General features: G+C 43.4%; 3 protein-coding genes across 7 annotated transcripts; 2 read left to right on the top strand and 1 right to left on the bottom strand.

Annotated features, from left to right (window-relative positions):
- The first annotated feature begins 14 nt into the window (after window positions 1–14).
- On the top strand, window positions 15–11,454 carry gpbp1l1 (GC-rich promoter binding protein 1-like 1). Of its 5 annotated transcripts, none has more exons than XM_061796244.1 (12): window positions 15–136; window positions 1,469–2,619; window positions 2,889–3,003; window positions 4,228–4,357; window positions 7,138–7,469; window positions 7,734–7,809; window positions 7,923–8,119; window positions 8,202–8,330; window positions 8,624–8,779; window positions 9,495–9,619; window positions 10,713–10,815; window positions 10,893–11,454. In XM_061796244.1, the coding sequence occupies exons 3-12, from the start codon at window positions 2,944–2,946 to the stop codon at window positions 11,058–11,060; spliced, it is 1,476 nt and encodes a 491-aa protein (XP_061652228.1). In that variant the 5' UTR covers window positions 15–136; window positions 1,469–2,619; window positions 2,889–2,943; the 3' UTR covers window positions 11,061–11,454. The 5 variants fall into 5 exon arrangements, with proteins under 5 accessions (XP_061652228.1, XP_061652223.1, XP_061652224.1 ...); XM_061796239.1 differs by having other exon boundaries at window positions 7,896–8,119; XM_061796240.1 differs by lacking the exon at window positions 15–136 and adding an exon at window positions 143–279 and having other exon boundaries at window positions 7,896–8,119.
- A 611-nt stretch (window positions 11,455–12,065) lies between these two features.
- Window positions 12,066–17,386, bottom strand: LOC133488427 (histone-binding protein N1/N2-like). The gene is given in 14 exon segments (XM_061796238.1): window positions 12,066–12,457; window positions 12,547–12,678; window positions 12,757–12,831; window positions 13,372–13,425; window positions 13,498–13,664; window positions 14,027–14,215; window positions 14,307–14,380; window positions 14,481–14,575; window positions 14,640–14,704; window positions 14,770–14,875; window positions 14,878–15,254; window positions 15,887–15,990; window positions 16,079–16,159; window positions 17,086–17,386. Coding segments are annotated over 13 exon segments (1,602 nt in total). The 5' UTR covers window positions 17,187–17,386; the 3' UTR covers window positions 12,066–12,457; window positions 12,547–12,564.
- A 2,852-nt stretch (window positions 17,387–20,238) lies between these two features.
- Window positions 20,239–26,371, top strand: prdx1 (peroxiredoxin 1). The gene is made up of 6 exons (XM_061796718.1): window positions 20,239–20,403; window positions 21,396–21,511; window positions 21,666–21,819; window positions 23,108–23,230; window positions 25,457–25,587; window positions 26,019–26,371. The coding sequence occupies exons 2-6, from the start codon at window positions 21,406–21,408 to the stop codon at window positions 26,099–26,101; spliced, it is 597 nt and encodes a 198-aa protein (XP_061652702.1). The 5' UTR covers window positions 20,239–20,403; window positions 21,396–21,405; the 3' UTR covers window positions 26,102–26,371.
- Window positions 26,372–26,444: the final 73 nt, after the last annotated feature.

Raw genomic sequence — 26,444 nt, 5'->3', positions numbered from 1 at the left:
TCATTTACAAAACCTCAACTCACAGCATTTATAAGCGTACCTCACAGAGCCAACCCTCATCCAGTTTCATAATGACGTGACTTCTTGAACGCAGCCTTATTGAGTCTGTTCGAATCCCTCGGTGCCAGCGTCAGTGGTAAGCGCACAGAAAACCCAAACAAACATCAATAGCTACTCTACGAGGGCGTTATATATTATCACACCGGGGTGTCATTTCGTTGTTATTCGACTACTTAATATACCCTCGAATCTATTCAAGGCTATTTTGCTTGGGAGAAGGTACGCAGTATTGTGAGGAAACATTGCAAGTTAGCTCGCTAGCACTTAGCAAGCTGATGAATGTGTGCTGCCGCTGTTAAGGTAGCCATTTTGAAACTGTGTTGTTCCAACGATGCCAGGTCTATTTACCTATGCTGTACGTTGGTGACAACTGCTATAATGTGCTATTTACACCATTTGGATCGTTCGCGGTGTGTTAACGTGTTACGGAGCTAGGCCGTGGAGCCATAGGAACTCGTTGCAATGTACCTCATAGTTTTCGGGTTCAGTTAACAGGCGAGGTAACACCAGCTATTAGCTAACACTCACTACGCTAATGTTCACGTAGGTAAATACACAGATGAGTTAGCAACCGATTGACTCGAGATTTAAGAGCAGCATTCCGTAGCGATTTACTTTGATGAGTTTAGACGGTAGAATCGCTTTATGTGCGAATTGCACCTTTTGAGCATTTTTCCACTTGTAAGCGCGGTGAAACGTGTGCTCTTGTGTGTTGATTTGGTCGCCTACAGCGCAAGCGGCCACATGTTTTTCCTCCTACAACGGTCATGTTTCACGTAACGTTAGCGATGTTTACTGCTAATCCTGAAGTGGAATATCGCTGCTGTCCGGAGTGGCTTGTGTGCGTCGCAAACTCATTGATGTTAAGCTATTGCGTAAGAGTTCAGTGCGAGTGCAATGCTGTTTGCACAGAGTTTGTTTCGTTTTAATATTAAACTGTAATGTAATGCACCAGTGAACGCAACAGAGAGAGGATTTAGTTATCCCTGTTTGGTGTGTGTGACACAGCACTACTGCCGTGTTGTCAGAAAGTGCCGGGGATATTTTTGCATTGGTATTTATATTTCATTAAAAGCCGCCACACATTTCAGCTTTCATTGTGTGATGGCTGCAAGATCACAGAGTAATTGGTTTTGATTTGTAACTGTGGGAAAAGAGCAATTTTCATGATGACATTCAAAAGTGTATATGTTGTTTTCAAAGCTTTAAGATGTGTCCGACCCCCTAGGTTACTGTAAAAGAAATGAGTTTGATCTGCACCTTTTTATAGGCATATCTTGCTCAAACTAACCATGTTCTGCTACAATAAGTAGTGGTTAAGTTTAATGTAAACAAGGGTGTCAATTGGACTTGAGATTGTATTTGTACAGTGAATTGATTGCATTTGACTCAAGTCTTTGGCTCGCAGGTGCAGCTCCTTTGCAGAATCAAGTGGAACACCTGGAAGTAATCAGAAAACTCTTCAGCAAGGGAAAAGGCCCTAAACAAGGAGAGCATCTCTACACATTTAGGGTTTTTTGGGGGGGTTGTTGTTTTTTATTAGACTGATTAGTATATTGGAGCCTTGTACCGGGGTTTTGAACTTTCATATCTATGAACTCAGAGTTCCTCCGACTTTCATCTTTCAGAAAGCTGCACATGAATGGGCATTTTACAAATGTGAAAGCAAATCATGCAACAATAGACATCTTTATAATGCATCCCTCATCAAGCTCTCTGTTTCACTAACCAGAAAGTAAAATGACAGCAATGTAACTAACAGGTTTTGTTTTCGTCATTGTCATGTGACTTTGAATTAGCGCGCATCATTTCCTTCCAACTGTGGGAGTCTTTTCACCACATTAATGAGGTGAGCAGTGGGTTTCCTGCAAAAGACTGTCCCTGAACTCCCTTTCTTTCGTGCATGTGTTCCACTAGATTCTAAAATGATTCGGTAAAAGTGTAATTGATGCCAAAACCGACTGGCCCACAGTGTGGCAGAACAACATTTGTTTCGTTGTCCCCGACTTGGCGTCCAAGTGGAACTGCTGCGCAAATTGCGGTCCATGCACGTGGGCAAGCCCCTTCTACCTGTTGACAAGAACGCAACCTCGCTCTTCTGCGCCAGTGGGGCAAATGACCTCTTAGCGATATACTATTTTGCCAATTGACAAAATCTGACCATGTTTCATGCGTCCCAACTAAATCATTGAACAACTTCCGAAGTGACTTGGACTTTTAAAACGGTATCACTCTGCACGGGATTCGCTCAGGAGCAGCTTGGGAATCCTGTTCCTCGGAGACCGCTGCACTTACATTTTTGGAAGTCCGTCTCCTTCCTTGTTTGGCCAGTTTTCTGGATCACCAATTCCAGATCATTCCTGCAACTCTTTGACCCATCTCTCTTCCACCCTGGACGAAGCGATCCGCTTCTGGGAAAAGAGGCTGTGCCGTGCTGGCAGAGGTTTAGAGGGGTAGTCGTTGTGCCGCTCCCTGTCCGTCAGCGCCAACAGGCCTGAAGAACAGAGCCCAGACGGACCAAGGGAGGAGGCCGAGGACTTCAGAGCCATTGACTCTGGGGTAACTATTGTACTGTATTTGATGTGATAAAATCATGTACCTTTTTATTTTCCATCCAGCCTGTCTTCAGCATGCGATTCAAGCGTTCCACTGGTTTCCGCTAATAACGGGCCTTTTTTGTTATGTATCTTTTGTGGCCTTGATAACACTGAAAGCGAGTTGACCGTAGAGAGAGAGAGAAGACTTTAAAATGTAGAATTGTCATCGATTCATGATCCCATGCATAAAATTCCTTTTCAAGCATTCCTGATGGCCATCTCTCTTGGCAGATCCTGGCCATGAGGTTTGATGCCTCAATCCACTGACCAGAAACACTGGACCTAAATGGCGCAGCATGACTTTGTCCCTGCCTGGCTTAACTTCTCGACACCCCAGCCTGCCAAGGTTTGTGTGTGTATGAGTGAGTGAAGGAGACAAAGCTTCGAACCTGCCTCAGATATTACGTGCCGTTACACTTTGCGTGTGGCGAGGGACATGAATAGCAGTCAGTCGAAGTCATTGAGGGCCAGCACTATAGAGGTAAAGATGTGGCGTTTCTGAAGAAATTCTAGTACAAAACTATTGGTTAAAGTTCAAGCGCTGATTGTAGGTGAAATTTGCTGCAGCTCACTGGAGAATCTCGAATTGCAGTAGCCAGATTAAGTCGAGCAGCTGTAGTTTGCACAAAGCGCATCATTGAGTTGTTTAATCGTTCAGTGATTGTGGATATGCTGTTGAATGTTGTCTGCAAGTGAGGAAGTTTCCCAGCTGGGTGACCAACTGTAAAATACAGTCGAGACTAAGAAACAAGAAGAGAGTCGCTGCCGAGCCGACAGTGCTCTGTTGGTTGAGTGATTGCAGCGCAATGTTTAATGCCATTGTTTTGGTTTTATGGTCTTTCTCAAGGGGAACTCAACCACCCAAAATTTAAAGCAAGATCACGTTGTGTGTGCCAACGCGGGTCAAAAAAACAGTACTCTGATTATTGTTGCCTGTGTGGAATAAAATGTTAAACAATAGTTAATCAGAGTAAGGGGGCGCCATCTTGGGCGAAATCATAATCTGGTGCAGACCGGAAGTGACGACGAAGTGCCTGTACAGACAGAGTTGTCTGCTACCACAGCGCTCTGCTGATATATTGGAGAGAGGGATGGATTTTACAGGTGCTATACTATTGGTCTGCCCCCACTTTATTGTTGAAGTATTATTAACCAAGTTAAAGTATTGAAAATTGTTTTGAGAATCCAATTTATTCATGCTCTTGAGCACTCCACTGTCTGGGAAATGTTGTAAAACTCCACCTCTTCCCTCGCTCCCCGAGCCATGGAGACGGTGAGAGTCTGGATGATTTGTAGACCATAACGAGTGAAACTATTGCCCGTCAGGAGCGCAGACCGAGGTGGATGGGCTGTCTCCGCTCCTGTATCATGTACCTTTTTTTTTTTATCAAAGACAGTGTGACAAATGAGCAGCTTTTCAGCGTATGAAATTAGCGATTGAACACGATTTTGGGTTGGTGTTGGTGCGCAACATTGTATAATGCTACCGGCGCCTTGCATGATGCGGTGTTTGGTAACTCAAGCGAGACGGCATCACATTTTGTTACCTTTTTCTTGCTACCTCCTCCAGTCCCCTGCTGCCACCCTTGATAAGCAAGGCGAGCCCCACCACCACAGAGAAGGCAGAAATGCTGTGAGCCGCCGCCGCCACAACTCTTCAGATGGCTTCTTCAACAATGGCTCCTTGCGCGCTCCAACAGGTACCAGTAGTGAAGAAAACCACTTTGTAAGAGCATTTGGGCACAGCGGTACTGGAATGCTTGCGATCTCACGAGGGCTGCACAATATTGGAAGAAGTTGACATTGCAATTTTGCCAAACCTGTGATATATATTGCAATATGAAATAATACATGATCGGTGTTTGGGAAAGTTCATTTTCGACGCGAACTAGTTCAAAGTTCAGTTCATCGTTCCAAAAATGTCATCGGCAAAAAGAAGTTGCTTTCGAACTGATAAATATATGAGGAGACCGGTCAGTTCAAGCACAAAATCCTTGAGATTGCCAAAAATCCGTCATTTGCAGCCAGTCTCAATGAATTCATGTAAATTTGGTGCTACTGCAGGGTGATTATGAAGAAGCAGAAGTTGCAATATACGTAGTAGTCTGTATACACAAGTAGCATTCGGAATAGATACCCTCACTGGATTTTTGCCAACCGCAATTTCACAAAAAAACAAGAGCCAAAGAAGGGAACAAGACCATGGTTCTGAAGTCTCGTAACTTAGGATGCAATTTCGGAAGTTCGGAACCTTTCTGCCCATCTGCAGACTGTGAAACAACTACTATTGAAGCTCTCTCAGAATGCACCCGTCAGGGACCTTCTTCTTGGAAGTATTGTTTTTACGTCTGTGCTTTAGCAAATATACTTTTTGCGTTCTCATAGATAGTCTGTACAGAATCATTATACCGCACAGTCTCCATAATAAGCGCTTCATTGTAAAAGCTGCGAGTCAACCCAAGAACCTGTATGTCCTGCCGCAACAGTGTGGCATCAGCGCCACAAAACCACATGCAGTCTTCTTGAGATTGAATGTTTAATGCAGGCTTTACACGAGCACCGGTCAGCGAGTTTAAATAACCGATCCCATCACAAGATGGCGGAATGTGTCTATTTAAATGACCTGTTCATTTACTGTATATACTTGTAAACTTAATTGCTCCAAAAATTCTATTTACAATAAATAATGTATCTTTGTTCCTCCATTTATGCCAGTGAGGCATAGTGACAGACAGAAGAAATGAATGGTCTTCTATTCGATGGCAGAAAGTACATAAATGAATTAATGTATCCGTTTTTTGTCACATTTTTGTTTGTTGGTGTGCCGTGAAATTTTTCAATTGTAAAATATGTTCCTTGGCTGGAAATCGCTGCTCTCGTCAGATCGTGTATTCTAATCAGTCAGGTCAAACCTGGAACTCGGGATGCGGTGGTATCAGAATACAAGATTTTATTGCAGTAGTCTGACAGCAAATTTGTCTTGTAGTCTGATCCCGGGCATTATGTTTTTTTTAGTTTTTGTTTATTTATTTATTTGTAATAACTTCATTGGCCGTCAGATATTTACAGTACTACGTAAAAAGACGCGCGACAGCATAAAATTCTAAATATCTGCGGATATCGATCAGCCCGATTTAAATTGGGTGTAAAGTCTAGTACCCGCACTCTTTTGCTACAAAGCCACGCTGTTGTAACACGTGCAGAATGTGGTTTGACATTGTCTTGCTGAAATAAGCAGGGGCGTCCATGAAAAAGACGTTGCTTGGATGGCAGCATATATTTCTCCAAAACCTGTATGTACCTTTCAGCATTAATGGTGCCTTGACAGATGTGTAAGTCACCCATGCCATTGGCACTAACACAGCCCCATACCATCACAGATGCTAGCTTTTGAACTTTGCGTCCATAACAGTCCGGATGGTTCTTTTCCTCTTTGGCCCGGAGGACACGACGTCCACAATTTCCAAACACAATTTGAAATGTGGACTCGTCGGACCACGGAACACTTTTCCACTTTGCGTCAGTCCATTTTAGATAAGCTCGGGCCCAGATAAGCCGGCGGCGTTTCTGGGTGTTGTTGATTAATGGCTTTTGCTTTGCATAGTAGAGTTTGAAGTTGCACTTACGGTTGTAGCGCCGAACTGTATTTAGTGACATTGGTTTTTTTGAAGTGTTCCTGAGACCACATGGTGATATCCTTTACACATTGATGTGGGATTTTGATGCAGTGCCACCTGAGGGATCGAAGGTCACGGGCATTCAATGTTGGTTTTGGGTCTTGCCGCTTACATGCAGTGATTTCTCCAGATTCTCTGAACCTTTTGATGATATTATTATTGACACAACATCCCCACTTCATTGGAATTGAAAGAGAAGAGTCTCCTTTGAACAGTATGAGCGTTGAAGGTGTTGCGATCGCAGCGTGCATGACGTCACTCACATTTGCTACAATCTGAGTTTGAAAGTAAACAACCACCTGTAGTTTTTCTACACACACAACCCACACAAACAACAACCCACCTCTCTGTACATCCAAAAATCCCTGTTACTGTTACAAGACTATTAAGATAAACGCAGATCACCACCAACGAATCTCACAGATTGGCCTAAAAACGAAGAGATACATTTTTAGTCCATCCATCCATCCATCCATTATCTGAGCCGCTTATCCTCACGTGGGTCGCGGGAGCGCTGGAGCCTATCCCAGCTGTCATCAGGCAGGAGGCGGGGTACACCCTGAACTGGGTGCCAGCCAATCGCAGGGCACATAGAAACAAACAACCATTCGCACTCACATTCACACCTACGGGCAATTTAGAGTCTTCGATCAACCGACCACGCATGTTTTTGGGATGTGGGAGGAAACCGGAGTGCCCGTAGAAAAGCCACGCAGGCACGGGGAGAACATGCAAACTCCACACAGGCGGACATTTTTAGTCTTTTGATATATTTTTAAATTCAATGTATTTCTTTCTTTTAGGTGATGGGTGGCAGCAGCCCTCGCTACTCCTGAGACATGACTCTGTGGATTCAGGGGTGGCCAAAGGAGGGCACAGTGGGTTAGCAGGGGGCCCGTGTTGGAAGGAAACACCCAGCTGGCACGGAGGTCCGCGGGGTGCCCAGGACGGCCATCACCACCACCAAGGACGCCACCCTAAACGGGGAGGAGGTGACAGGGACAGGCAGGGAGGGCACCGGCAGCGCAATGGTAACTTCCATCCTCGGAAGGGCACCTCATACCAGGACAAGTTTCCCAATGAAGAACGCAAAGACAATAAGGAAGACAAGCTGAAGTTTGTGGAAGAGGACTTTGTGAGTAGCATCATTGGTTTTATACAAGGTTCTCCTTTTGACCTTTTGGCACAGTTTCTGAAGATTACAACCATTTGTTTCTTAGAATTTGTACTCAAAGCTAAACACAATGTGCACACATTCTCTAAATGTTGCACTTGATTTCTGGCTGAGCAGGCATGATCCCACATCCAGCCAATTCTTACATGTGAAAGTCACACCTCTGCCAGTCGAATGCCAGAAATTTCTCCACCACAGTTGTCAATTGTTCTGCTTCTTTTGTAGCCTTCTCTCAACCCTGAAACAACTGGAAAGCCCGGGACGCAGATGAGACCAGTGGCTCCCCATGCCGGAGTGTGGGGTAAGAGCTCCAAGTTCATTTGTCATCTGACAGTTTGTTTTTCTGTGGTCTAAGCTGTGCACACAGTTTTTCTTGTTCCCTAACAGCTGCCTGGATTTTCCCCCCTCCCCCAGAAAATCCTCCAAGTGGCAAGCAGATGGTATCCAAAATGTTAGTTATCAAGAAGGTTTCAAAGGAGGACCCCAGCACTGCCTTCTCTGCGGGCTTCGCCAGTGCCGGCGGCTTGCCAGCCAACGGCGCGAAAGCTCCCATCACTGGCTCCAGCGTCTACAAGAATCTGGTCCCAAAGCCTGCTGTGGCCCCCACCAAAGTACGAATGACTGCCGTGTGTCAAACCTCAGTAGGAGAGTTTTCCAACTAACACGCAACGTTCTATTTCTTTTTATTTTAAGAGCACCCCGTGGAAAGCCAGCGCTAGGGAGATCTCCAAATCTGGCCGGGATTCCGTCTTTACTAACCCCGTCTCTGCTGCTAAAACCAGCACCCCGGTCAGTGCACCGCAGCACAACAACCCTAAAGAGGTGAGCTTTCTAAATTACTCAAATCAAACTTCAATCTAACACGCATGCAAATCTGCCAAGTTAACTGCACGTTTGCTCTGTGGTTACTTATCGTTGTTTGGGTGAGGTGGCTGCTTTCCTGTCTGTGCACATGAAGCCCTTTTTTTCCTGGTGGCAAATATCCTCTCCGCTGGATTCCCAAGTTACAGCTGACAAGCTCCAAAACAATGGGCCAGCTAGTCGTAGGTCAGACAAGCAGTCTAGAAGAATAACAAGAATGAACCCGATTGGTCTTGGTGTCATCGTCCCTGCAGCATCCTTCCAGCACGACTCCTCCCATAGACATTGCCCCGTCGAGGCTGAAGCTGATGCGCCGTGGTCCTGACCGAAAGAGCGACTTTCTGCGAGCTCTGAAGGACGAGGGCACTGGAGAGCTGACAACAAGCAGCAGCCCGGGAACATCAGGAGAGGTCAGTTGTGCCCCCTATAAAAATTCGACACACCCCAGGTTTTTGTGATTATATATGAACAGTCAGGATGGCACAACGGTGACATTACCAAGAACTGGACGTCCCTCTAAAATGGATGAGAAAAACTACACTAGGGCTGTCACTATCGAATCTTTTTTTGGAAGAGATTCTGCTATTGGTTATTGGTCAAATAATTGAATATGAATACTTTTTGTTGTTGTTCCTGTTTGTTTTTTTAAATTGTTACTAACATACATTTTATGGTCATTTACGAGGGGTGGATTTTGATCCTTAAACTGCAAATGTTGGTACTGGGAGTATTGAATAGATTTGGTACACACAATTTGAGACAGCAAAATGTTAACTGGTTAGCAATCGCGCTTAGCATTAGCGTGCCAGCACTTACAATTTTAGGTCCAAAAACGGGAACCACCGTGAACTTTGACACTTGATCACATCTGCTACAGTAAGCAAAAATGTCACAAAACGTGTCCTAAAATAATGACATCTCGATTTACCTACTCAGCGTGACATCTGAACCCGTTTAGTTGAACATAAAGCTAATATACTTGCAAGTATTGAAGAAATATGCACTCGGAGAGCTTAAATCATATATTGTTCATTTTACTCAAATAATGAACAATAAAAAAATGAGTCCACCCGGTCGGTAGAAGCAGTTTTTGTTAGCGTCTTACTGTTGTGTGATTGTGTCCAGGGTGAAAGCAGCACCCCGGAGCCAAAAGCCTACAGCGAGGACGTCTGCCACGAGAACGGGCTGTCCTACTCACTCAGCGACTCTGACACGGAACACCTGTCCAGCTCCCTGGAGGCTGAGCACAGGTACATCGTGCGCGCAGATTATATTGTGCATACAACAGAGGTCACAGTTTGATTCGGATCGTGTTCAAATTTGGTTTGTTAAGAGTACTTGAGATTTCAACATGGGCCAAAAATAGTATGTCTTCAAATGTTGGGGACCTTGAGACATTGTTCCCATATAGACTGAGTGACATTCTAAGAGAACAGAATGTAGTGTGTACCACTGCAAACTACAATCCAATAAACCAATATTGTTACATTAATACGGCGGGTCCTGAAATTTCGAGGTTATAAACTGCACGTGGCACGAGAAGGCACGCTCAGTTACTGCTTTATGTACTTTTTCTTTTATTTCATATTCATGGTCTAAGGTTTTTCCTCCCAATTGTTTACAGTAATTAGGACTTCTCCTGTTAGACTATGGGGCGTCCTCACAAATCAGTGTTTCGTCTATGCCGTGAGAACAGACACCTCCTTGTCCATGTCAATCTTCGTATTAAGTCAAATTTCTGATCTCTAGCTCGCTCTTAGAGCAGGTGTGCCTAATGAAGTCTCTATTGCAAGGCTTCTCAAATTTTTGGATTCCTTACAGGGGAGAATTTTCTCCCCCCCATCACCCAAGGAACCCCTCAGCATCTTACTACTCAACATAACTACCATGTGTACCCAAATGTCATTGGAATCAAAAAAGTTGTTAGTTGATCACAAATTCATACTTTTTAAAATGTTATGAGAAGTCCTGGATTTTATTACACCTTGTATTCTGGAAAGGAGACTTTTACAAAAGTTAACTATATTCTCAAAAGGGCTCCTTTTTGTTTTAAAAAAAATTAAACTTCATGCAGAGATGTCCGATTTGTGATGTTACAATCATATCAGAGCTTTTAATTGACCTAAATTAGGGAGGAGTAATTGGTTCATGTTTGTTTTATTGGTGCAACAGTCCCCATATTTAGTTATGCATTTAAAAAAAAAAAAAAGTTTTGAATTCTCAAAATGTTGTGCACACCTAAGCTACGGTTCCAATGACCCTAGTTTGAGAGCCACCAATCTAGTGAATGTGTACAATATGCACACAGAGAGAAATTCAATTTTGAGAAACATGCTTGTCCAGGTTGCTGAAGGCCATGGGCTGGCAGGAGTACCCAGAAAACGACGACAACTTCCTGCCTCTGACCGAAGACGAACTGAGAGAGTTCCAGACGAAAACCGAGCAGGTGATCGACTGTCCTCTTGCTTCCCGCGTTGTTGAAACCGTGAGCTCACCCGGTATGTGCTGGTGTTGTCTGAGCAGCTGAAGAGGAACGGCCTGCAGAACGGGCTTCTCCCGAGGGCGCGGGGTGTCACCCTCCACTTCACCCCCTGGAGGAGTGTGGCTGAGGCACATGTGGAGGAGGGCTCTGAGTCTGAAACCAGTAGCAGCAGCCAGACCTCCGACGACGACGACTGCATCAAATCCTAACGTGGCTTTACGGAACAAAAAGAAAAGCAGCAGCAGCCAACACATCTCAGCAAGCCACCTGCCCTCCTTTCTCTCATCTTGTTTTTAGAGCACCATTTTGATTTTTTTTTTTTTGTTGTTGTTGTTCTTGCACAAGGGAAAAAACAATCATATCCCAGTGAAGGGGGAGATTTCTGCTCTGCCAGACGTTTTCCCTGCGTTTCCTCCTTCACTGCAGTCCTGCTCTCTGACCCAGCCCCCTCCTCCTTTTTCTTCCTTGCTTTGTGGAACTGAAGTGTTCATCAAAAAGGGCAATGGATGCACACTTGATTCTGCTTTAAACAGACTAACTCATTTCATTGATGATGCTGATGACACATTAATGATATTAATAAAATTGGTTCCTGATAAGCTATGTTTTAAGCTGCTGACTGATGTTTGAGTCTGGATCATATTAATTCCAATTTCATCAATTACTAAACAAATGATTTATTTATTTTTTTTTCATACTGGCTCAGAGTAAAAGCAGGCGCAGTAGTTGAATTGTTTACTGAGGATGCACCATCCACGGTAAAAAGAAGTCACAATGTTGTGGAATAAAGTATGGCAATAAATAGAAATGTTGCAATTGCTATTTGTCAACTGTTTATGGAAAAAGTTGAATGGCATAAAATACAAATGGTTACATTTACGCTTGCTATGAATAGTCCCAAAAAATGTGCCTGCAGATGCATTGCAACATGAAAATCTGGACTTCAAAAACATTTTGCCATATCCAAGATGTAGAATGTTAAATGCAAACAGATTTTGTGGAAATGAGGTCTGGAATTGGCTTAATGTACAATTATTTTGTCGGATGAATTTATAGAATTTGAGTTGCACTTTTGAAATTGCAATGCTGTAATTTGATACACCTGTCTAATATGCCCAGTGGCTGGCAGCTGACCAGTCCAGAACGTACCCCAGCTCTCAGCCAAAGTCAGCTGTGGTACAGCTCAAGCCCCCACAACCTTCATGGAGGATAAACGGTGAAGAAAATGGATTGTGACATTTAACATTTTATTAGGCAAAACCAGGATTTACATCAGGGGGAGGGGCTGTGCAACAATGTGGGGTGGATCAATGCCAACATTACTACGTGCATTTTTAAAAGCAACCAGAGCTACCAAACCGGTGCAATAAAAGTGTAGCCAAGATGATGGCACATCAAAAACCATATGGAAACAACTCCACAAATCCAGCACTGTTAAGAAACTTACTAATGTTGGCATTGTTTCACCACACAACTTCAAAAGACATACAAAACATTTTTATTTAACATTGTACAAAAAAACGATTCACAAGGGTTTGCGATCTTGGTAACTGCACATCAGTTCTTGTTGAGGTAAAGTGAGAGCGAAGACGCCCCCTTTCACAGACTGAGGGTAGAAGAATAAAATATTAAAGAAAAAAGTTATTTGCTTGGGTATTAAGTAGAGACTTGAGGAATTTAAATATCAGCACTCACCTATACACCTCCATACTGTTAGTGTGCCTCAGCGTCCCCATTGGCTTTGTGCACACCATTTTTCTCCTGAGCATCATCCTGCTTCACCTTCTTGACCGCACCTTCTTTCACAGGACTCTCTTCTGGTTTCCTCTGAAACGCACACACCTCTTGGTTAGCCCACACTGCGCGCCACAAGTGGCGTTCCGCCGAGCTCAATCACGGTCCCACCTTCTTCCTGACCAAGTGGCTGATGTCAGACACTGGAGCGTTGGCAGCAGTGACTTTGGACGGTGAGCCGTTTGTCTGGATGAGCGAGGTAAACATAAGAACTCATTTTAAAATGTACACACGCATGTACACCAGGGGTTTAGCCATCATTTCACAAATGGCCAGGACAAGTTGTTCAGCAGTAAACCAACTATGAGCAAATTATCATCCTCTCACATTCAACTGCTGCTCTCCAAGTGACCAAACTGTCAAACTCGAGTTGAAACACAAGCGGCCAGTGATTTTTCCTTGTGGATGAATAAAGTACCCAAGTAAATGCGCAATGGCAACAATGAACACAAATATATTTGGTTCTTATTAGCAAGCTTATTGCACACAAAATGGAAGTGAAAAGGTTGTGTTACATTTTAGTCAATCCTTGAGTTCAGCTTATCAAATGTCAATACTTGGATTTCCTAGTTCAAGAAAGCAAACAATTGTGTTTTTAAGCAAAGCAAGACATTTGACATCAGCACACAGGAAAACCCAATCAACATTTGTTTTCTGACACGTTTCAAATGAAATTGAACATTAGGATCTTTGTAAATGCAGAATCGAATTGGTGGTGACACTTACTGATGAAGCGGTTAAGGCGTCCCCACTCTGTCCAGTGGAACCAGAGGCGCCATCCTGACAAGCACATCACAACAATGTCAAATCTACGTTGTAGTTACCACCTGCGTGTAGAATACGTTGACCCACCAGCACACCCTTCGAAGCCTCAGCGTTAAGCATTTTCAGGCCATCGGCGGCGTCCTCCATTTTCTCCTGGATTTCCGGCAGCAGAGCTTCCAGCTCCTCCATCTCCTTCCTCTCCTCAGGAAGCTCGTCATGGCCAGCAGCCTTTTCGATCAGCTCAGTCAGTTTTTCTGCCAGACAAATTTCACATTGTGCGAGGAGCAACACAACACTACGCTGGGAACGTCCGCCACCTCAGAACCACAAAAAGGTGCAAGACTAGGTTAAAAAAAAATAAATACATGCATACATTTTTAAAAATGCATTTAGGCAGTGAAGGCTAGGACCCTACATAAGCAAAATAAATTACAACCTGATAGAAAGGCCTCTGAACATGTCAAATTTAAATGGCTGCTGGTGGTGAAATTTGGATTAAACTTCATTTGGAATTACATCTTCTGTCCCTTCAAACTGCTAGCAAAAACACACACTTTTTTTTTTTTTAACGGTGTGACTTTGAAATGCAAATAACTGCGCTGGGCGCTGTTCTCACCCAGCCTGCTCTTTATGACATGGATGGAGCGCTTGAGCTGGCCGATGGCCTCTTTGTACTGCCGGTTCAAGTGGAACATGAAACCCAACTGGTAGTGCGTCTCTGCAAGAAGTCTGCTGTCCGAGTCCAAGTGTTTCAGCCTCAGAGAAAGACACTCCTGGAAGTCCTCCAGTGCTTGGGTGAAGTTCCCTGTGCAGAGGGCAGCAAGCGTGCGTGCGTGCGTTCGTTCCTCAGCAACGGCAGCAGTGTCCGCGAGGTGACGTTCAAGTCTTGAACATACCAGACTCAGCAGAAACTTCTCCGAGTTTTAAGTAGGCCTGAGCTGCCATGAGCTGGTCCTGCTTTGACTCTTTTCTAAGTCCGGCACAACAAAAGTAGGGGGGAATAATTATTTTTAAAAGTCCATTTGCAACATGAGTGACTTCATTCTTCACAACCTTTAGTCTGCACCAACCTCTTATAGATGACTTTCGCTACTTCCAGCATCTCCCAGGCCAGCTGAAGGTTTCCCACCTCCTCCTCCTCCTCATCATCATCATCATCGCTCTCCTGCAAAGCATTGACGTTCAACCCCACACACACACACAAGCTCAGCTTTGCAGGTCGTCTGTACCTTTTCTCCAGCGTCGATGTCCTCGACTTGCTGCTCTGCATCATCTCCACTTTCCTCATCGCCATCTAAAAAAAAACACCAAATTATTTAACATATTTCAGGACACCAAATTGCAACCAGGGAGACTTACCTTCGGCTCCCTCTGCTGGTTCCTCCTCCTCAACAGCTGGTTCTTCTTCCATTTTCTCAGCTGGTTTGACCTTGTCAGCCATGTCTTCTACCTTTCCTCTGACGGTTCTTCTAACTTGTCTGTACCGTCGGCTTCCATTTTCTCTGGTGGTGGTTCTGTCTTATCAGCCGGGTCCTGTACCTTGTCTGCTTCAGCGTCTTCCATTTTCTCTGATGGTTCCAAGTTATTACCAGCCGGGTCTTCAACCTTTTTGTCAGCTTCTCTCTCTTTCACTTTGTCTGCTGGTTCTTCTACCTTCTTGTCAGCGGCATTTTCCTCTTCATCTGCCAGTTCTTCCAGCTCCCCTTCCACTTCCTTTAGAAGCTCAGATCTGTTGGCCTCACTTTCCTCCAGTTTGCTTCCAGTTACGTCACACTTGCTGTCCCCTTCAGCTTTCTCTGCCATGGCATCATACGCTCGAACTCTCAGCTCATCTCTCGTCTTTTCTGCTACAACAAGAACTCGCTCAGAAACATCCAATATGCTGTTGTTTTTATTCCCACTACAGGTCCTCAAAAAGTGATGGATATTCTGGTTTTGGGTGAAATTTAAGGATAAAGCTTAAATACAGAACCTTTACTGGTGAACTTCATTGAGCCTCTAAAATTTCCAATGCACACGTTGAACTGTTCAGTGTTTGTGTTTGTACTCTCAAACAAGGAACTGAAGGGCAAAATTCACAATGCATTTGCTCAATCAAATTTTCCAAAGATGTCTTCCAGTCTCTCTGCAGCAACAATGCAAGCTCAGTGGCCACTTGCCTCTGGGAAAATTGTACAGTTGCTCAATTGGTTCTCTTGGTCTCCTGATGTGGAAATGTGAGCCGCATGATCAAGACTTTGAATTGCAATTTAAATTGAACCAGGGCATTTATTGGTCCAGTCATGGATCTAACGCCTGTTGTGAATTTTGCCATGTTGAGCAAAATGTACTGAAACGTCCAACAGCTAGCTTGTGCCTTCAAAACTTTTTCAAATTAAGTTCACTTGTAAAGGTTGTAGTGAATTTCAGCATTATCCTGAAATTGCCCTCGAGGGGGAGAATACCCAAACTTTGCGAGTAGTGAATGTTGACTCACCGTCAACATTTTTTGTGCCCTCCACGGTGGAGTCTTTCGGTTTCTCGTCGTCGTCGTCCTCTGGGACTCCTTCCAAAGCATTACCGAGTACAGTGTTCTCCATCCTGCGTCAGAACACTGGCATTCAGCTCTGCACTTGTTTAATCATATCTTCATTTAAAAAAAAAAAAAGCATAAAGGTAGAGTGGATACCTTGCCAACTCCAACAGCGCTTTGCCACACCAGAAAAATGCCTCAGCACACTCATCTGCAGTGTCTCCGTATGCTTTTGCTCTGAAAACAAACATCCTCATCATCCAGCCATCCGTTTTCGAGTGCCTCGGCCTCGTTAAGGCTGCCAGGTGACCTGGGAGGCGGAGTCCACCACGGACTGGCCGGCATTTAGTCGTCAATTAACATCGCACGCGTGTTTTTGGAAAGCGAAGTAATCCGAACTCCACACAGGAAGACCTGCGTCGAGACTCCGACCCCCAACTACTAGTCCACGTGCAAATCTAAATACAATATCTATATTTATGATAAACTTTTAGACCGTAACCGCTACATTCTAGATTTTTATTATACCTTTGGTTTCTTTTGCGCCCTTAAAGAAAATATAACCCACATTTTAAAAAGGTGTCATTGACTGAGGTTTACCCTATGCGGACATTTCTTTCAGCTTTTAAAATCTCTTTGATGAATAGAAGGAACGATGGTCTTTACTTTAATCACCAGGCTGTTTGCTTGCAAAACATCAAGCCAACAACGCAAGGTCACACAGAAAACCAAGGCCATAAGTTTACCGTGTATTTAAGTCTCGTATACTTTACGTTAACGTAGAGGTCCGCAAACTTTTGTGCTCATGGGCCAATTTTGAACAGATCAATGAGCCAGGTCAACTGTTTTACAACAAAGCAATGGTTAATTAACCAGTTTATGAACAACATGGATTGTGAGACGTATATCGGGATGTAACATGATGCAGTTCAGGTCTTTGTTAGACAACTGCACGTGATGCAAAAGTGTTCAACAGTTGAGCTTTCCAAAGTTTAGAGGAGGTCAAATTGAGTTCACCTGTAGATGTTACCCGTGCATTCTTTGGCCCCATCTTGAAATTCCCCCCAAAAGCCTCAACTTTCTGAGTAAAAGATGTGTCACTTGGCCGTCTTGAGAACATCTGAGAAGAACCTGATCCAACACGAGACGTCGAATGAACTCACAGAATTCCGCAGGCCTCCTGGAGGGCAGTCACAGCCTCGACCACTTTGCCCGTCACCAGGTGCTTCTTACCGGCGCCGATTAACTTGTTGGCCTCTTCCATGGTCACTCAAGTGCACGGACAAAACACACAAATCGATGTAAGAACGCAAACAAAAAGCGTGCGTGGACAACTGAGGTCGCACAGCAGCTGATAGAAGCGCGAGCGTTGGCTGTGAAGAGACGTGCCTCTTTCAAAGGAGACGTACGGCGCACGCTGGCGTGACGTCACATCACGTCCTGCTGTCGCGCTGCCTTCTTCTTGTGCTCGCATTTGGCGCCAATATTCTTGCCTTGCCCACTTCCGGGTTCAGCGGCGCGGGGACAATTCTTAAAGGCACAGTAGCCTATTTGTGACTGTCACGTTAATAACCAAAGGATGATTCAAAGACGTGACTGTAGATCAGCGGTTCTCAAACTTTTCCCACTATGTACTACCTCAAAAAAAAAAAAAAAAAAGAGAGAGAAAGAAAATCAAGGCCAACAAGGCGTTCTCTGCTGGCCACAATCACCAACCTACATTTACAGTTCCATGAAATTGTATAAATATTCTCCGGGGTTCATTACATTACATTACATTTCATTCCAGATCACATCGTAGTTCTAGTTGCCCTCAGGGGCTAGCGATAAAACAGCGTAAATGTAAACTCGCTATGGGTGTAACGTATGCTAATAAAAAGAAAAAGCACGGTAGTGTATGTACCTTGGTTTTAAGTTCATGGTTTGGTTCACAGTCGGTACAACAAGGGAACACTTTGCAAATCGCGTAAACTGGTCTGGGACATATTCAGTGGTGGTAACATTGAACATCAATAACTTACATCTCTTCAGTGCAAAATCAATAGTCAGTTTTATTTTGGGGAAATTAATGTTGCCGATAAGTGCAAAAGTAACAATTTAAACAGTGTGAATTATGCTGGGCGGAACGGTGGACGACTGGTTAGCACACCTGCCTCGCAGTTCTGAGGTTGCGGGTTCAAATCCAGCTTGGCCTGTGTGGACTTTGCGTGTTCTCCCCGTGCCTGCGTGGCTTTGCTCTGGGAAACTCCGGTTGCCTCCCACAAAAACACTAAAAATGCCATTTGTTATTTCTCTGGCTCCATCTGGAGCGCTCTGACGTCTGTTTACCGGAAGCTGAGCCGCACTGTGTTTGTTTACGGACTCGCCGAGTGCCGAGAGGGCGTTACAATTTGTTAAATGCCAGACTAGTGAGGGAGTAATTTGTTTAGACAAATATATATAATAGACAATACAGTCTGTGCTCAAAAATATTGTGTGTGTGTGTGTGTGGAGTCCACGGCCCTGCCACATCCTGCTGTGATGGAAAGCTCGTTCCCCCCCTCCCACCCGCCGCTTCCACGGTGTCACAACCTCGTTATACATGTCTGGACCAGGCATCCGATCGGTGTCACAATTGCTGCCGTCACTGCATACATTCTAATTGATGACCACCTGAACTTGCCTCACATTGTCATCATTGTGCATAATGTAGCAACATACAGCACGTATGTATGGAGTCAACTTCATAGAAAAGGTGATTTCCTTCCAATGTTTTGTGAAACTCGATGTGTATACATGTAAGGGAAGAGGGAGGATAGCTACCTCTTATTTGGAAACATTTAGAACGTTGTATGGTTTTTCTGTAATGCGTCTGGACGTTTTGTTATATAAATCGTGCTGGCTAGCTCTGAATTTGCGGCGGATCGTTTCATTAATTCCGGCATACCTGTATTTTGAGACATGATTTACCTGTCATCACTTCTGTTCAAAAAACCAAAAACACCAAAACGTGTTTTGAAGGGTGCATCAGGAGCAGAATGTGAATGCCCTTGAACCGTCCAGATGCAGCAATGAGGCGCATATTGTGAAACAGCAGATGAAAAGAGCGTTTGATCAATGCGACGCCTCTAACATGAGCTTATTATTGTGTGTCTGGCCTCTTATCTGGCCCTTGATGCGGTTCCCATGGCAACAGCATGCAAGGACATCACTCAGTGACAGATGAATAGATACACTACACTTCTTTTGCTACCTGTTTATGCTTAGTACATGAAAATCACTCTCATTCCTTTTCTTCGAGAAAGAATTGTCAGCAAGCTGGAAATGGGGGTTAAAAAACAAAACACCGAGTGATGCAATAGAGCACACACGTCACATGTTAAGGTGTCTGCCTGCAAATAGAAGAGGGCATGCTGGGAATTCACCAGCAAAATGCTTTAACGTCCTTCTTGAGTTTAAGTTTGGACGAGTTTTTGTCGTTTGGGTTTAATGATGCATTCATTTCCAAAGAACGTAGGTGTGTGACTAACATTTTCTCATTTATTCTGTTCTGATTTTCATTGTGTTGCATTGTTTTGCCGTTCCCTTTAAGACCTTATTTATTTACTTGAATGGTCATTCAATAATAATAATTTGTATTTTTTTTTAAATCTCTCACGAGGAAGGCTGGGAATGGCACTGACAAAAGGTTTGTCTGTTCGAAGCAGGGTTATTCATTCACTATCATAATGAAAAGTCGTGTCAAGAAATAAGGCGGTTGTGCTGCCTTATTCGAATTTTACAAAGCCGTGAATCTAAACTCCAACTTCTCTGAACTCTGCTCACATTTGAAGTGAATTGGGTGATGTGTAGCCTATTGTGCCCGCCGCATCATTTCATGTGGCCCGCGAAAGCAAATCATGTGTGTCAACTTCCACGGTTCTTGCTCAAATCTGTTCCAAATTTTTGCATAATATTCATATGTCATAAATAGTCATGAACTACTGTAAGCATGTTTTGCCTCCAAACCCCTTTTACAGTTACTTGAAGAATAGTTGAACAAAGCATTATCCTCGACTTCTGATTTCAAAACTAGTTATCCATCAATTTGTTGTCTATGTGTAATAATATGATGAGGCGATTAAACATTGATATGATTTTCCAATCATAATGGCCCTCTGAGGAAAACAAAAATGAGTTTGACACCGCTGCCTTAACATGAATTTAAACGTGATCTCAAGTTCGATGTGCATGTGACCTGACGTCATCCCTCTGACGTCAGCAGTTTTGGTTCCAGGGCTGGCGCGAGCGTTTCTGGAAATGCGCAAAGTCATGCTGTCGGCGCGGACGGGGAAGGGGAAGGGCGCCAACTGAGATCCCGTTTCAGTGGCGTACCGACGCGAGAAGTGGCTCGCTTATATAAGCGCGACATCGCGTCGCGCTTCTCTTTGCCAACGTTTCCTGCCGAGCGCGAGCACGAGCACGAGCACGAGCACGAGCGTTCAAACCAAGGCTTATCGAAGGTACGTGTTCCAAAATGATGCAAACCCTAACGTCACCGAATATGCAGTTGAGTTTTGAACATCTCCCCCCTCCCGGTGACGGTAGTTTATGACCTTATTACGATGGTGTTATGTTGAAATAATAGTTCAACAGATGGTTTGCGGGTTTTAATAGTACACTATATGACTCTCATTTTACACTGAAAGGAAAATGTCTTCATTATATCGTCAATTCAAATACTGTACCGGAGGGGAAGTGATGCAATTACCAAATTGAGCCAATAACTTCATCGGTTGGGCCAACTTTTGAAACGCGTAAATAAGTTAATTCATGACCACAAGACAAGACAATTCAACCCATCCTCATGTTAACTAATATCTTACATTTATGAGAATGCTGATGCTGATGATGATGATCATTGAAGCTGAATAGATATCTAAATTAACAGAACATGGAGAATTAAGGGGTTGTATTTGATAAGTCTGAGCTTTTCCCCCCAACTCCTTTTTAAACATGGAAAATTAGTATCAAATGTTTCGCTGTCGTTGATCGTTTTGTTTTCACGTTCCAAATAAATGTTAAAATCAAAACAATGCATGTTAAAAAAAAAAAACTAAACGGTCAAATGCATATTTTGTCGTAAAATATCCCCTGGTTGTAGTATGTAGTATGTATGATATGTTTAATTGTTGTTACACAGCTTCAATGTTAAAAGTGGCACAAAGTCGTTCATGTACGCTAAAGAAATAAATCTGCGATTTTGATTTGTGTAAAATACTTTCTAAACCTGACAAGTAGAATTTATCATGTAATATATTTGTGCATATGCATACGTGTCTATAAATGTGTACCGTATAGATGATAAAGTGTGGATAAACGGTATGGAAAATGGGGGGATGGATGGTATTATGAATAGGTATACAGAATATAGATATATACCGTACACACATACTGTACAATACATGCAATTACATACAACACACATAGTTTATTTATTGATTTTCTTGTCCAGTTCCCGAAAGATGGCTGCAGGCAAAGCTCAAATTGGAAAGATGGCTCCCGATTTTACAGCCAAAGCTGTGATGCCAGACGGCCAGTTCAAGGACCTGAAACTGTCCGACTACAAAGGTAATGCTTCGTTCGACGTCTTATTCAAGGGATCTACAGCGTTGATGCCGCTCTTGTCTGGGCTGGCAATTCACGACTCCGCAAAACACATGAATATGGATGCGGTCGCTGTTGCCACGTGCCACCCGATTGGCTTGCTTTCATGTCGATGCAGGGAAATATGTCGTCTTCTTCTTCTATCCGCTGGACTTCACCTTCGTGTGCCCGACTGAGATCATCGCATTCAGCGACGCGGCGGACAAATTCAGGAAGATTGGCTGTGAGGTCATCGCCGCCTCTGTTGACTCTCACTTCTCCCACCTTGCATGGTATTGTTGTTTTTGCTTACAACCCCAATTCCAAAGACGTTGGGATGTTAAACATCAATAAAAACAGAATACAATGATTTGCAAATCATGTTCGACCTATATTGAATTGAATACACTACAAAGACGAGATATTTCATGTTCAAACTGATCAACTTGATTGTTTTTAGCAAATAATCATGAACTTTGAATTTTATGGCTGCAACACGTTCCCAAAAAGCTGGGACAGGTGGCAAAAAAGACGGAGAAAGTTGAGGAATGCTCATCAAACACGTGTTTGGAACAAGTTCATTGGGAACAGCCACGATTGGGTAGAAAAGGAGCTTCCCTGAATTGCTCAGTCATTCACAAGCAGAGATTGGGGCGAGGTTCACCTCTTTGTGAACAAGTGCGTGAGAAAATAGTTGAACAGTTTGAGCACAATGATCCTCAACAATTGCAAGGAATTTAGAGATTTCATCATCTACGGTCCATAATATCATCAAAAGGTTCAGAGAATCTGGAGAAATCACTGCATGTAAGCGGTAAGGCCGAAAACCGACATTGAATTGCCTTCGTTCCCTCAGGCGGCACTGCATCAAAAACCGTCATCAATGTGTAAAGGATATCACCATGTGGGCTCAGGAACACTTCAGAAAACCAATGTCAGTAAATACAGTTTGGCGCTACATCCGTAAGTGCAACTTAAAACTCTACTATCCAACGCAAAAGCCATTTATCAACAACACCCAGAAACGCCGCCGGCTTCTCTGGGTCCGAGCTCATCTAAGATGGACTGATGCAAAGTGCAAAAGTCTTCTGTGGTCCGACGAGTCCACATTTCAAATTGTTTTGGGAAATTGTGAACGTCGTGTCCTCCGGTTCAAAGAGGAAAAGAACCATCCGGACTGTTATGGACGCAAAGTTCAAAAGCCAGCATCTGTGATGGTATGGGGCTGTGTTAGTGCCAATGGCATGGGTAACTTACACATCTGTGAAGGCAGCATTCATGCTGAAAGGTACATACAACCTTTGGAGAAAGATATGCTGCCATCCAAGCAACGTCTTTTTCACGGACGCCCCTGCTTATTTCAGCAAGACAATGCCAAACCACATTCTGCACTTTGTAGTGTATTCAATGAAATATAGGTTGAACATGATTTGCAAATCATTGTATTCTGTTTTTATTTATGTTTAACACAAGGTCCCAACTTCATTGGAATTGGGGTTGTAAATTGATCAAGTGAACAGCTGCCGCGTTTGTGTATGCATTCGTGAAATGTTCACGTTTTATTGTCGGTGCTCTCGCAAGGACCAACACCCCACGTAAGCAGGGCGGTTTGGGTGCCATGAAGATCCCGCTCGTGTCTGACACACGGCGCACCATCTCCACAGATTATGGCGTTCTGAAGGAGGATGAAGGCATTGCCTACAGGTAAGTCGACAAGTGTAGTGCCATGGTGGTTGCGTGTGTATTAATATTACACCCAAAGAAACCATTTTTAGCTGTAGCTTTTATTCCGTAAAAAAATGTAGATGAAAGGTTTGTAGTCCGCCTACTCAAGGGAGGAAACATGCTCCAGCACAGAATAGGAGGGGAAAGGATGCAATTGGCCTTTTTTTAGTCCTGCAGTGGGGACAATTTACAGCAGGAAGTGTACCATATCATCACATAAGAATGTCAAACATTCTGTTTACATTTGCAACAATGTGAATGAGAGAATGGGTAGTAGCAGCGTCCATGGCAACGGTATGTCAATCATAAATACGAATGTGACCAAACGGCAGCCTGAATACGCAGCAGCATTATATATAGCAACTACAGTGCCGTAAGGAGGGTAATTACTTTTTCACACAGGGCCAGGTAACGTTGAATAGTTTTGCTTTTTTCTTAATAAATGAAAACAACATTTAAAAAGTTCACTTGGGTTACATTGACATTTTTCTGATGATCTTAAGCATTAAAGTGGGGAAGGGGGCCAATAGTTTTTCACACCGCTGTATACATGGATTAATAAATACCTGTGATGGGGAATGAAAGTACACCAGCAACTATCAGCAGTGGAATGAGAATTATACATGAAGAAATCAATGAGTGTTCCAAATACGCAGGCAAACCAAAAATGAAAGCCGGTTTTATAACACCTCTTATACTCTTTCGCAACCGTTGGCAGTGCAGTGGCTCACATAGCTTCCTGTACTTCATTGCTATTCATTCCGAAACTGAAATAACATTTACCTTGACAAGCAGACTGCTCAGATTCATTTTCTTCAAAATGACACGCGTTATATGGCCGCTTGTCGTGTGCCCCCGAGGCCCAATGAAAAACAAAACTAAACTAAACTATAGTTCAGCTGCAACCTCGGGCTGAGGACTCAGCTGCCCTGCACAACAAAGAACAAGTTGAGTCATTGGAAGCAGGAAGTCAGACTAAGGACATTATTACGTAAAATCAGCAATATCAGGATCACGAGAGAGGAGAGACATTCATTTAGACACATTCATTCTACAATAGAATGTATATTAATAAGAAACTATCATTTATAGGACCATCTGCCGGACATAGAGGGGTGGTACTCTTCCTCCAAATAAAATTGTAACCTTTTGATGTCAGACCATACTTTTCGGCTCAATTGCTTAGTTCTAAGGTCACCATTTATTTTGGCAAACCATACTCGGGCCGGTTTTTTTTTTTAACGTATAATTCACCAAAAATAATGAAAGGTAAAGCTAATGATTCATTATTAATGATTTTTAAAAATAATATTCAACTAAAGGTGGAGGCATCCAAGCAAAAACTCACATTGGCCGCTCTGCTGTGTTGAAAGCAGTTTTCACGGTCAGACAAGTACGTCACACAAGATGTTTGCTGGGTTCTGTGTTTGCTGGGCTCAGGCTGATAAACCTGAAACTGTGGTCGCGTGGCATAGAGGAGATACTGTTTTGCAATTTTCTTTCATAACTCATTACAGTTTCCAGATGTCTCTGACATCCGTCAGTCACAAAGAACAAGAATTACTGCACACACTCATTCACTTAATTTGTTTTACAGTCATGTTGAAATCAACTGGTTTCGTGACATATGGTTCAGTCTCATGCAAATGAGCCATTCCTCAGCCCGCCCTCCCCTACTGCAAGAAAAGCTTGCCCACTGTGGCTGGAACTGTTTTGATCCCGGAATTGTCATTCTACAATTTTTCAATCAGTGTGCAAATAGGATTCAAAGCCTGTCAAGTTAATAATAAGCCACTCTGTGTTGTTTGAACAAGTAACAGCAAAGGTGCACTGCAGTTATCCCCGTCCTTTGTAGTTGCTCTACTTAGAGTACCGTGGCGTCCGTCTTGTTGATCAGGAAGAGACGGAAAAGTCCCGGTTTGTTAGCCCTTAGCCTGGTCAACGGCCATGAACATGTTTGTGTCCATTCTCAGCTGGTGATTTCCTGCTAGTGTCCGCTTTCCTTCGTCTCGGGCTGCTTTTCATCTCCGGTTGGATCGCTGACTTGTGAGAGTTGGTGTAATTCTCAACTGATCACATGTTGCTGCATTTGTGAAAGACAAAATAATTAGTCAATGGAAAGTGACAAGATCTTTTATTAAGACACGATCCAATAAAAGCATCTCATATGACATATTACTAGGAACATCTTTCTCTGTATCTCAGGGGTCTGTTCATCATTGATGACCAGGGCGTTCTGAGACAGATCACCATCAACGATCTTCCCGTCGGACGTTCTGTGGAGGAGACCTTGCGTCTGGTTCAGGCCTTTCAGTTCACTGACAAGCACGGAGAAGGTACATAATGAATTACGTGCGGCAGGTGTCCTTTTGATCAATTGTCAATAGGATCCCTGCAGAAAAATACAAAATGATGGAAACGTTTACGCTTTTGACTTGCACTAGATCTAAAAACTTTTGCTTGTCATCACCCAAATGTACGTGTTAAGTCACGATCTGCTGGTTTCAATATTACATGGACTCATTGGAAAGAAAAAAAAAGACCGGAGAGACATCATCAAAACATTATTTGTCAAGGGTGAGGCTCTGAGGACCAAGGTTCAAAATGATTGTCGCCTCACAGTAGGAGATTTATGGGCTTTATCACTTTATATGTATCAAACGACGTTAGTACACAGTTTTCTGGATGCAGTTCATGTACTGTATGTGCTCGTGATACTGGCACGTCGTTATGCTTTTATGTATCTATTATTGGTGTTTCTTTTCAGTGTGCCCAGCCGGCTGGAAACCAGGAAGTGACACCATCAAACCTGACGTCCAGAAGAGCAAAGACTTCTTCTCCAAGCAGTGATAAGACAGAGGCCGGAATCTGCTGCCTGCTCGAACAGATTTCCTACAGATAATGTTTGCAGAGAAGATTATTTTTTATTTTGTTTGTAAAAGTGTTGCTAGGCGACAGTTTTTAGTCAGCCTGTTGGATCTGCTTGTCTTGTGTATACTGAAGACCAAAGTATATTGTTTTGGGGTTTCGTAGAGCTAAATGTCTTTGACGTCATTCCTTATCATAAAACCAATGTACTGTACTTTACATTATGTGGAAATGAATCGAGAAGTTGCCTCACTTGATGGGTTCCTTTTTTAACAATTATTACTTGCCTCTTCCTTTTGTATTCCAGCTACCAGTCAAGTTAGAT

Source organism: Phyllopteryx taeniolatus, chromosome 14 (genome assembly GCF_024500385.1).
Source record: "Phyllopteryx taeniolatus isolate TA_2022b chromosome 14, UOR_Ptae_1.2, whole genome shotgun sequence".
In the NCBI taxonomy this organism is placed as follows: Eukaryota; Metazoa; Chordata; class Actinopteri; order Syngnathiformes; family Syngnathidae; genus Phyllopteryx; species Phyllopteryx taeniolatus.
Note: the sequence above shows the minus strand (reverse complement) of the source record. Positions and strands in the feature narration are given on the sequence as shown.

Coding starts and splice junctions, on each gene's coding strand:
- prdx1 (XM_061796718.1), top strand. CDS start 21,406: ATGGCTGCAGGCAAAGCTCAAATTGGAAAGATGGCTCCCGATTTTACA. Junction 21,820..23,107: donor CACTTCTCCCACCTTGCATG/GTATTGTTGTTT, acceptor TGCTCTCGCAAG/GACCAACACCCCACGTAAGC. Junction 23,231..25,456: donor GATGAAGGCATTGCCTACAG/GTAAGTCGACAA, acceptor TCTGTATCTCAG/GGGTCTGTTCATCATTGATG.
- gpbp1l1 (XM_061796239.1), top strand. CDS start 2,944: ATGGCGCAGCATGACTTTGTCCCTGCCTGGCTTAACTTCTCGACACCC. Junction 8,780..9,494: donor GCCCGGGAACATCAGGAGAG/GTCAGTTGTGCC, acceptor GATTGTGTCCAG/GGTGAAAGCAGCACCCCGGA. Junction 9,620..10,712: donor TCCCTGGAGGCTGAGCACAG/GTACATCGTGCG, acceptor ATGCTTGTCCAG/GTTGCTGAAGGCCATGGGCT.